The 12481-nt window shown below is 43.4% G+C and overlaps 1 protein-coding gene across 2 annotated transcripts in view; it reads left to right on the forward strand.

The window, feature by feature from the left end:
• Nucleotides 1–12481, forward strand: part of VAV3 (vav guanine nucleotide exchange factor 3) — a 333028-nt gene that overhangs the window by 270440 nt on the left and 50107 nt on the right. For both annotated transcript variants that reach the window (XM_040359896.1, XM_040359897.1), the window contains exon 19: nt 1274–1316. In XM_040359896.1, coding sequence (XP_040215830.1) covers nt 1274–1316 — 43 coding nt within the window. The remainder of the gene's footprint in view (nt 1–1273; nt 1317–12481) is intronic.

The raw sequence follows: 12481 nt of genomic DNA on the forward strand, positions 1-12481 counted from the left end.
ATAGATAGCCCTAAGATCCGACAGGTGTAATTGACTTACACTGTCGGATCTTAGGATGCAATTCTATGCCGGCCGCTAGGTGGCGAGGCCATTGCGGTCAGCGTAGAATATGCAAATGACTAGTTACGGCGATCCACGAACGTCCGCGTTACCCGTCGCTCTAACTTTACGTTGTTTCCGTCGAGATACGCGTCGTAAAATTAGGGCTGAGCCCTAGGTGTTCTAAGCCATGTTAAGTATGGCCGTCGTTCCCGCGTCGAAATTTAAAAAATCACGTCGTTTGCGTAAGTCGTCCGTGAATGGCGCTGGACGCCATTTACGTTAACGTCTAAATGTGCGATGTCATTTAGCGCAATGCACGTCGGGTAATTTTCCCAACGGAGCATGCGCAGTACATTCGGCGCGGGAACGCGCCTAATTAAAATGGTGCCCGCCCCATTTGAATTAGGCGGGCTTGCGCCGAGCGGATTTACGTTACACCGCCACAAGTTTACAGGTAAGAGCTTTGTGAATCAGGCACTTACGCTATAAACCTTTCAGCGGTGTAACGTAAATGGGATAGGTTACGCTGCCGTGGAGCAACGTAAATGTATCAGAATCTGGCCCTCAGTTCTTGGGATTAGAGCTGGCGGGGGACAGGTAGGTAGGTACCGTATTTATCGGCGTATAACACACACAGGCGTATAACACGCACCCTAACTTTAAGAGGGAAGTTTCAGTAAAAAAACTTTCCACAGCCCCCGGCGTATAACACGCAGGCACAGTTTACCCTCTATTTTCAGGGTAAAAAAGTGAGTGTTATACGCCAATAAATACAGTATGTTTATTTTTTTTATATTCCCACACTTCTCATTTAAAGCACCTTCTTCATAAGTATTAGTATGTTTTTTTGCTGATCTTTGTGCGTTTCTTTTGTAAATGTAGACAAAAACAAAAGGACCTTGCCTAGGGTTGCAGCTCACTAATCAGAGGTCAGGTTACAAAAACTTGGCGTACTTGCATTAGTGAGATCCAACCTGTGATTCTTTGGTTATATTATGTCACCTATGCACGCCATGTATTTTTTATTTAGTTGAGTTCCCCTTGAGCAATCAGGCACCTGCATATATACAGAACTTGATTTTCTGGAAAGGTTACAAAATGTCAAAATAATTCTAAGACATCTTTCAAGTAGTTGATGTTGTACAGCTAGTTTATTTATAAGGACTCTTGGCATCAGTGGAAATGAACAGCTTATAAATCAACTGACTTTCTACCTTTCCATTCTTAATAGAAAGAAAATGGGCCTCGGAGGACAATAAGACACCCAGATTCAGGTTGGTTCTAAAAAATTGTCTTTTTATACCAGGTTGTAAACAGTTTAACGTGAGTCTTTACTATACAGATGCACTGTCAAAGTTGGCACTCCAATAATTTGCCAGCCCAGCTCCTAAGTTTTGTGTAATAACATTATTCTGTCAAGGCATTTTTCTACAAACAGTAAAAAATCATTAAATGGTAACTATTTACTCAATATCCAGAAACCATCCCTGCTGGGAGAAGACATAGATTATTGCTAGTGGCTATATCAGCCACCTGCAATAATCACATTTACAATCTGGCAGGCTGGTTGTAGCCAAGTTGATCGATCAATCAACTTGGGTACATTCAGCCTGCCCATACATGGCTAAAGTTTGTTTTAAGCCCAAAAAAAATCTGAGTCAGAAACTTTACTTCCTTACCCTCGCTGGCGGTATGATAATGTCAGATTTTTGTGTCTCAAAGTGGTACATTGTTTCGCGTGGAAATTTGGCGTTTTAGATTGTAGGCTTGTAATTCTTAGGAACAACTCAAATCTGTCCAAACAAGAGTCTAGTAGATATCCCGGGTATGATAAAGTTTGAAACACGTAATCATAAATTATAATTGAATAAATAACTATAAATAATTATAACAAATAATAATATAATAATAATAAAATGTATTCAATAATGTAATCAAATCCAAAACACCGAAATGTGCTCACTAATCACTATCGCTCAGTTCTGCAAGTGATTTTTATTTACTATCGCTGTTTTCTAGCTGGTTCAAAACCGCTTTTGACGTAAAGGTTTCCATGGACATTCTCAAGTTTCCAGGCAGAAAGAACATGGGCAGCACAGTGGTGTAGTGGGTAGCACTTTCACCTAGCAGTAAAAAGGGTTGCTGGTTTCAATCCCACCACCTACCTGGAGTTTGCATGTTCTCCCTGTGCCTGTGGGGGTTTCCCCCCACACTCCAAAGACATGCTGTTTAGTTAATTATCTTCTGTCTAAAATTGGCCCCAGTATATGAATGTGAGTTAGGGACCTTAGATTGTAAGCTCCTTGAGGGTAGGGACTGATGTGAATGTACAATGTATATGTAAAGCACTGCATAAATTGACAGCGCTATATAAGTACCTGAAATAATAAATAATAATATAAAACTGCGGGCAGGGCACTGGATAAAGCACTAGGGACAAAAGGGATGTGAAATGATTTGATACAGTAACATAATCTGTATGTATGGGTTTTGTTTTTTGAATTTGGCGCCGGGCTATGTCCCCATGCATTGCGACACTCGCAGGAAACGGAGCATCGGGCAGAGGACACAGCCCGCGGACACAGTGTGAGGACATCGCAGGATCCTGGGGACAAGGTAAGTATCTTTCCCAGGATACTGCGATTCAATCCTGAGGGTGGCTTGGGGTTATCGCTTTTGGTAATGACATTTTTTACCCCGAGCCTCACTCAGGATTATGGCCAGGGAGGTTAAAGTAGAATTCCAGGATAAAGCACACTAATCTTAAAAGCTCACTCTCTCCTCCTAACACCTATTCTGGCTGAACTGTGTAAGAAAGATCTGTATACCTTCCTATTTTCAGCCCACTCCAGCCTAGCCACAGGGTCCAGCTCCCATGTGTCAGCCAGCGGTAGCTGCATGGGAGAAGAGGGACCACCAACAAGGGGTGGGCTATAGTAGGCCTATGGGTGATGTCACTGCTTCCAGGCAGCTGTTTAAAGTACTCTCTCCTTTCCCCTGCAGAATTTGTGTTTGGAAGAGGGAGGAAGAATTTTTAAGATTACTTATCTTTATCCTTGAATTTTACCTTAAAGTGGATGGGCCCAATTTAAAACATTAAAGCTTCAGGACTCTTCAGGAGCTAGTGAAGACCCATTCAAATTACTAAATGGAAAAAAAAAATTGAGAGCCCACCCATGTAATATCACAGAGTGTTCTCTGCAGTGTTTTTCATGGAACACTCTGATGGAGACTACACACTGCGGACTGTATTTTATGAATGCCACTTGAGGACCGCCGCACGACGATATACGTCGACAAAATGGCACGGCTGGGCACAAGGGCGTACATGTACATCCCCTTTAAGAGCCCAGCCGTGGGTCGCGTGGGGCCGCTGGCGGCACGCTCTCAACCCGGTCCGCTTCTCCGCGGCCATAACCGCGAGAACAGCGGACCCGATTTCCGCCGGTGTCCCGCGATCGGGTCACAGAGAGGAAGAACGGGGAGAGGTAAGTGTAAACAAACCTATCCCCGTGCTTCCTAGTATGGCTGTCAGTGATCGTCTGTTCCCTGTGTTAGGGAATGACGATCAGTGACGTCACACGCACAGCCACGCCCCCCCCACAGTAAGAACACTCCCTTAGGGCACACTTAACCCCTACTTCGCCCCCTCCTGGTTAACCCCTTCACTGCCAGTGTCATTTTCACAGTAATCAGTGCATTTTTATAGCACTTTTCACTGTGAAAATGACAATGGTCCCAAAAATGTGTCAAAGGTGTCCGATGTGTCCGCCATAATGTTGCAGTCACAAAAAAATCACTGATCGCCGCCATTACTAGTAAAAAAAAAATATATTAATAAAAATGCCATAAAACTATCCCCTATTTTGTAAACGCTATAACTTTTGCGCAAACCAATCAATAAACGCTTATTGCTATTTTTTTTACCAAAAATATGTAGAAGAATATGTATCGGCCTAAACTGAGGAAAAACAACGTTTTTTTTATATATTTTTTGGGCATATTTTTTATAGCAAAAAGTAAAAAATATTGATTTTTTTTCAAAATTGTTGCTCTATTTTTGTTTATAGCGCAAAAAATAAAAACCGCAGAGGTGATCAAATACCACCAAAAGAAAGCTCTATTTGTGGGAAAAAAAGGACGCCAATTTTGTATGGGAGCCACGTCGTACGATCGCGCAATTGTCAGTTAAAGCGGCACAGTGGCGAATCGCAAAAATGGGCCTGGTCCTTTACCTGCATAATGGTCTGGGTCTTAAGTGGTTAAGATACAGAGCACAATGTAACCAAAATGAATGGATTGGCATCACCATATAAATGCTCATAAATTCATCTTTATTAGGAGTTCTCTAGGAGCACAATCCCTTACAAACATGGGGCCATATTCTCATACATTTCAGGCGGCGGAACGTATGTACTTTACGTTACGCCGCCGCAAGTTTAAGTGGCAAGTGCCGGATTCCCAAACCACTTACCTGTAAACTTGCGGCGGCATCGCGTAAAGTCCACCCGCGTAAGCCATCCTAATTCAAATGATCCAGGCAGGAGGCGTTGGATCATTTAAATTAGGCGCGCTCCCACGCCGATCGTAATGCGCATGCTCCGTCGGGTAAATTACCCGACTTGCATTGCGCTAAATGACGTCTCACGGACGTCATTTGTTTTGACTGTAACGTAAATGGCGTCCAGCGCCATTCACGGACGACTTACGTAAACGACGTTTAATTTTGAAATTTCGACGCGGGATCGACGGCCATACTTAACATTGAGTACGCCACCTAGGGGGCATCTTTATCTTTACGCCGCGTATCGCTTACGGAAACGACGTTAAAACACTACGGCGGGCAAGCGTACGTTCGAGAATCGGCGTGACTAGTCATTTGCATATTCTACGCTGACCGCCACCTAGCGGTCAGCGTAAATATTGCAGCCTAAGATACAACGGCGCAAGCCGTCGTATCTTAGGCATGTTTAAGTGTATCTCAGTTTGAGAATACACTTAAACATAGGAAACGGACTTACGTAGGCGTATCTGCTGATACGCCTACGTAACTTGTTTAAGAATATGGCCCATAGAATGTTAATGCGTTTCAGCCCACGTGGGCCTCAGTCATAACAAAAGCTCTCATCGGAAACAGCTAGATAAATAAGCAGCACCTGGTCGGAAGGAGGAGCAGGGGAAAGGTAGCAAATTAACCCCTTTCTAAAGCATCCTCCTTCCACATAGACAAGGACATCTATAAATCAACATGAAAAATAACAATAATCCATCAAAAAAGAGAACAGCCATCAAAAACCAGTAACCATTGTGGTGTCCCAAGGAGGAGAGATAGTGAGATCCACTCTCCATTATAAATAACTTGTATAGATTCCCTTTCTGACTTTATGGCTAAGCTCTTGCAACTGTTGTTTATTATCCTGTCCACAGAGGGTGCCTCACTCTGCAGTAAGGACACTCTCATTGGACCACAGGATAAATTGTTGGAGCTTATAAAAGAACTCAAGCAAATTCACGTCCCAGTATGAACGTAAATATACCCAGTGAAGTAACTAGTCTCAGATAATACACAGAGATTAAACAAATCCTCCTACTTAAGTTTTACCTGTTTATCTGCAGTCTTCTTTTCTCTACAGCTGTTCAAAGTCCAGATATTATACAGCTTGTCTGACTGGCGACCCTCCAGCTGTTGCGGAAATACAAATCCCATGAGGCATTGCAAATACTGCAGCTACTGACTTTTAATATATGGACACTTATCTGTCCACGTCGCCCACGATTTCGGCAGCCAAAGCCGATCTGTCCGTTGGCTGCTGCAGCCCCCATCCTCGGTAAGGGAATCAGCAAGTGAAGCCTTGTGGCCTCACTTCCTGGTTCCGTACTGTGCATGCGCGAGTCGCACTGTGCGTCCTCACTGGTCCCTGCTGACTTCTGGAACCTGTGTGTCTCCCAGAAGACACCGGGGGAGGACAGAGTAGGCGCTGGAAGTGGTGTAGGTCACCGTGATCACTGCAGTGATCTATGCCAGGAAGTGGGAGCAAATACCTATATTACACAGGTATCTGCCTCCTTCTCCCCCCATTTTTGGGTGGAACTCCACTTTAAGGTCTAAAGAAAACTTGTGCTTGACCCATTCAGGTTTGATGCTCTCCTTCCCCGCAGGCCATGATCTTTCAGTTGTTACCTCATAATTCAGTTTAGATCATGGTGGCAAAAACATTTCCCAATATCTCTGGATATGAAGGCACATGAGAAGCAATCTTTTTCCTCTCATGTGATAGTGCTGGTGCTTGGTGGCCAGTTCTGTGTAAGCAATGGCTTGGAGCTTACCCTTGGTTTTCCTTCCTGGTTCATGGCGGCTGGACAGATCTGCAGGAGAGGAGAGGTAAATATGTACTGCTGGAGAGGTGGCACTAAAGTGAATATGTTGCTTTGCCCTTCATGGGCATAGCACAGGGTAATTTTAATTTTGGGTTTACCTTTAAATATCCAGGTAATGAAAATATCTACCCGTATTAACTACCGTATTTTCCGGCGTATAAGACGACTTTTTGGATGCAAAAAAATGCATCCAAAGTCGGGGGTCGTCTTATACGCTGGTGACAGTCTCCGGCTGCTGCGAGCGACCATGATTTGAAACCGCGCCTTCTTCTCAGGCCCCGTACACACGGCCGAGGAACTCGACGTGCCAAACACATCGAGTTCTTCGGCCAGTTCAGCCCTGAAGCCGCCGAGGAGCTCGGCGGGCCGAGAGCTCCCATAGAACAACGAGGAAATAGAGAACATGTTCTCTATTTCCTCGTCGAGCTCCTCGTCGGCTTCCTCTGCGAAATTGTACACACGGCCGGGTTTCTCGGCAGAATTCAGCCAGAAACTCTGTCAGAAGCTGAATTCTGCCGAGGAAACTGGTCGTGTGTACGGGGCCTCAGACTGTCCTGTGATAGGCGGAACACAAATTTTCCCAGCAGCGCCTCTATTCTGTGTTCCTCCTGTCACGGATGCCTTCTCATCCTCGGGACGAGAGGACGTCCGTGATAGGCGGAACACTGAACAGAGGCCCTGCTGTCAAAATTTGTGGTCCGCCTATCACAGGACAGTCTGAGAAGAAGGCGCAGCTTTTAAATCATGGACGCTCGCAGCAGACGGAGGCTGTCACCGGCTTGGAAGCCAGAATCTGCAAAATGTGAGTGATGGCACAGTGGGGGGAAAGTGATGGCACAGTGGGTGGAAAGTGATGGCACAGTGGGGGCAAGTGATGGCACATTGGGGGCAATTGATGGCACAGTGGTGGCAAGTGATGGCACAGTGGTGGCAAGTGATGGCACAGTGGGGGGCAAGTGATGGCACAGTGGGGGGCAAGTGATGGCACAGTGGGGGGCAAGTGATGGCACAGTGGGGGCAAGTGATGGCACAGTGGGGGCATGTAATGTAATGGCACAGTGGGGGCATGTAATGTAATGGCACAGTGGGGGCATGTAATGTAATGGCACAGTGGGGGCATGTAATGTAATGGCACAGTGAGATTTGAAAAAAGCCTGTTTCTGTTAGCGGTTGTTCCTGTCAGTGGTTGTTCTGCCTACCCCTCAGCTTCCAGAAAGACTAGTAGGAAGGGGGTAGTCTTATATGGCGAGTATATCCCAAAACCAACATTTTTCCTGGAAAATTAGGGGGTCGACTTATACGCCCAGTCGTCTTATACGCTGGCAAATATGGTATATTTCTTAACTAAGCAGAAAAATTGATATTATGTTTAAAGTTAATACTGTATATCATTTATATTAGAAAGGCAAGTATGCATTCACAAGGTTTTCAAAAGTATGCCTGTAAGACAGCATAGTACACTCTGACCTTTTTCAAAAGAAAGATCGTTTAGCTGTTAATTATTAATTGGTCTGGGGTTTATATTCCTTCCAATACCAAATATTCCGTCATAAATTACAGTTAGGGAAAGAACGTTCTGCATCTTAGAAAAATAACCAATAGTTCAGCATTAATGATTAAATTTGTAATTACTACTGCGCCATTACAAATGCTATAATTAAAGTTCCCCTCACCTCTTTTATATGGTGGGAAATTTTCAACTCTTTCAATCAATAGAGTCATTTATTTTTCGTCAGCTCACAATGTGCGCATAGCAGACAGTTTACAGTTCAAAGCAAATTTGTGTTGTATCGTTTGACCCTGTAATGCAGAGAGATTAATGACGATGGATTTTTCATTTTGTTATTGCTTTTGTGATATAAGTATTTACTGTGATTTTGTGAGAAAAAATAATCTCAGCATTTAAAAAATACAAAATTATCCTGATTTGATTTGTGCTGCATTAAATAGCATAGACTGTTCTTTGTTACAACAATATCATATAAACTATTCTACAATAAGTATTTTAACCACTTAAGGACCAGAAGGATTTTCCCCCTTAATGACCAGGCCATTTTTTGCGATAATGCACTGCGTCGCTTTAAAAGATCGCTGTTCATAATCACTAGAAACAGCAAATCTGTCTAACCTCCCCTGTCAGAACGGATATCTGTCTGTTTACATTGACAGACCCCTGTTCTGGCTCTTTGTGGAGCGATCGCGGGCGCCGGGCACGAGCATCTGCTCCAGCGTTGCACTGTGGGTATGCATGCGCGCCTCTTAAAGCGGCCAACGATTTATGGCTTTGACCTAAACCATTCCATTGTAGCTCTGGCTGTATGTTTGGGGTTGTTGTCCTAGTGAAGGGTGAACCCCCACCCCAGTCTCAAGTCTTTTGCAGACTCTAACTGGTTTTCTTCTAAGATTGCCCTGTATTTGGCTCCATCCATCTTCCCATCAACTCTGACCAGCTTCCCTATCCCTGCTGAAGAAAAGCATCCCCACAACATGATTCTGCCACCACCATGTTTCCCGGTGGGGATGGTATGTTCAGGGTGATGTGCAGTGTTAGTTTTCCACCATACATAACGTTTTTCTTTTAGGCCAAAAAGTCCCCCACATGGCGTCTTGCAAACGGGATTTCTTATGGCTTTCTTTCAACAATGGTTTTCTTCCATAAAGGCCAGATTTGTGGAGTGCATGACTAATAGTTGTCCTGTGGACAGATTCTCCCACCTGAGCTGTGGATCTCTGCAGCTCCTCCAGAGTTACCATGGGCTTCTTGGCTGCTTCTCTGATTAATGCTTTCCTTACCTGGCCTGTCAGTTTAGGTGGGCGGCCATGTCTTGGTAGGTTTGAAGTTGTGCCATACTCTTTCCATTTTCGGATAATGGATTGAACAATGCTCTGTAAGATGTTCAAAGCTTGGGATATTTTTTTATAACCTAACCCTACTTTAAACTTCTCCACACCTTTACCCCTGACCTGTCTGGTGTGTTCCTTGGCCTTTGTGATGCTATTTGTTCGCTAAGGTTTTCTAATAAACCTCTGAGGGCTTCACAAAACAGCTGTTTTTTATACTGAAATTAAATTACACACAGGTGGACTCTATTTACTAATTAGTTGACTTCTGAAGGCAATTGGTTCCACTAGATTTTACTTAGCGTATTTAGGGGCTGAATACAAATGCACACCACACTTTTCACATATTTTATTTGTAAAAAAAAATGAAAACCATTTATCATTTTCCTTCCACTTCACAATTATGTGCCACTTTGTGTTGATCTTTCACATAAAATCCCAATAAAATACATTTACGTTTTTGGTTGTAACATGACAAAAGGGGTATGAATACTTTTTAAGGCACTGTATATTATCAGAGATCATATACAGATTGCACAATCAAATTGTATTATGAATGACTGTCCTGAGAATTAGCTTCTGATAAAATTTTCAGATTTTAACCACTTAAGGACCGCCTAACGCCGATATACGTCGGCAGAATGGCACGGCTGGGCACAGGCACGTACATGTACGTCGCCTTTAAGAGCTCAGCCGTGGGCCATGTGCCGTTGGCACACGCAAGTGACCTGGTTCGAAGCTCTGTGACCGAGGGACCCGATCGCCGCCGGTGTCCCGCGAACGGTCACTGGAGCTGAAGAACAGGGAGAGGTGTGTATAAACACACCTTCCACGTTCTTCACAGTGGCAGTGTCATTGATCGTCTGTTCCCTGATATAGGGAAAGACGATCAATGACGCCACACGTCCAGCCCCGACCCCCTACAGTTAGAAACACATATGAGGTCACACTTAACCCCTACAGCGCCCCCTAGTGGTTAACTCCTAAACTGCAATTGTCATTTTCACAGTAATCAATGCATTTTTATAGCACTTTTTGCTGTGAAAATGACAATGGTCCCAAAAATGTGTCAAAATTGTCTGATGTGTCCGCCATAATGTCGGAGTCACGAAAAAAAAAATCGCTGATCGCTGCCATTAGTAGTAAAAAAAAAAATATTAATAAAAATGCCATAAAACTATTCCCTATTTTGTAAACGCTATACATTTTGCGCAAACCAATCGTTAAACGCTTATTGTGATTTTTTTTTCCAAAAATAGGTAGAAGAATACGTATCAGGCCTAAACTGAGGGAATTTTTTTTTTTTTTTATCTTTTTTGGGGTTATTTATTATAGCAAAAAAATAAAAACCGAAGAGGTGATCACATCACATACCACCAAAAGAAATCTCTATTTGTGGGAAAAAAATTACGCCAATTTTGTTTGGGAGCCACGTCGCACGACGGCGCGATTGTCAGTTAAAGCGACGCAGTGCTGAATCGCAAAAAGGGGCAAGGTCCTTAACCTGCATATTGGTCCGGGTCTTAAGTGGTTAAAGACTATGCACTGCTAGTTGTGTGTCACAGATTTTCAGCAGTGCTATTCTGTGTAGTCACCGTGGGTAGGTAGCCCATAGTGACAAGCTTACATTTGTTCGCAACAAGGTGTGGGTCTGAACATGGAAGTCTTTGTCCAGTGAGCTGCAGGCGGGGGATTTCCCACAGCTGGCATGTACAAAGGGACGGTTATGCTTGTGACATTTTTAACCCATATGTGAACCCAGTTCTGAACAAACACACGCTCATCCTTAGTACCCCAGGCCTGGACATACAATATATGGGCCCTTTACCATGAAGTATGATTGGCCTATGGGAGTGAAGCTTTGCTCCACCTTAGCAGCAGTGCTTCAGTTCATAGCAAGACATGTGATTATAAATGATGAGGGTCAAAGTAGATGTAAACCATAACTGAATGACATTTATTTTGCTAAATCCTTATGTATCATAAACAGTTCTTTTTAAATAAAATGCATATTTTTAGCTTGTTTTTTACTTTTGTGTGCTGTCAGTCTCCTGCAGAATATTTGCAGCCACCTATTGTATCCACTTCGACAATGACACGTGAGCCCATAATCCACAGCAATGACATGTAAGCAAGGACATGTGGCAAGATGACAAGGCAGGGTTACATTTGGGAAACAGGGACAGTACTTGGTCACCCTGTGACATGAAGTGCTTGAACAAGAACATTCATGGCAGGATCACCAGGAATTATTTTATTAAAAGCTGCTGATTAAAAAATTAAATATGTTTTAAAAGGACATTAAAGGTTAAAGCTTGTATGATATTTTAGCGATTGAGCTTACATTTACCTAAGGTATGTTTGCTGTATAAATTTACTAAGACCAACGACGTAGATGAAAGTTGTTTATGAATAATGGAAGCTGCAAAAATGTGTTTCTGTGGTAGATAGGTCTCTCTAGAGTGCATGTGTGTAGGAACTGCAGACTTTTCCCTAAAAATGAAAACAGGAATGTGGAATAACTTGCTTACTGTTGAGCAAATTCTGCCAGAAGACAAAGAACACTGCAGTGTTTTTGAGGTGAGGAAAATGCCATTTCCATCAATAACAATAGTGTGCAGAAAAGAATTTAGAAACGAGTGAGCATTCTTTTGTTCATCTGATATATTCAAAATAAACAAAGATTGTAACATTTAACAGTAAAACAGATGCATTGCCTTGTCTTTCCCTAACTGTCAGTTAAATTGAAGTATGGCATTTTTTGTGCTGTAAGTAAATATATATTTTTTTATTAACTTTAATAATCATGTACCGTATATACTTGAGTATAAGCCGACCACAATATAAGCTGAGGCACCTAATTTTACCACAAACAAATGGGAAAACGTATTGACTCGAGTATAAGCCTAGGGTGAGAAATGCAGCAGCTACTGTAAGTGGAAAGGAGGGTCAACAATGCCCACCTGCAGCCTCACTGTGCCCATCTGCAGCCTCACTGTGCCCATCTGCAGCCTCACTGTGCCCATTTGCAGCCTCACTGTGCCCATTTGCAGCCTCACTGTGACCATCTGCATGCCTCACTGTGACCATCTCCCTGCCTCACCGTGTCCATCTGCAGCCTCACTGTGCCCACCTCCCTGCCTCACTGTGTCTATCTGCAGCCTCTTGTACCTTGATCACCAGAACACCAGTGCTGTGCATGCAGTCAGTCTAGTCGGCG

This window comes from Rana temporaria, chromosome 7, assembly GCF_905171775.1.
Source record: "Rana temporaria chromosome 7, aRanTem1.1, whole genome shotgun sequence".
NCBI lineage: Eukaryota > Metazoa > Chordata > Amphibia > Anura > Ranidae > Rana > Rana temporaria.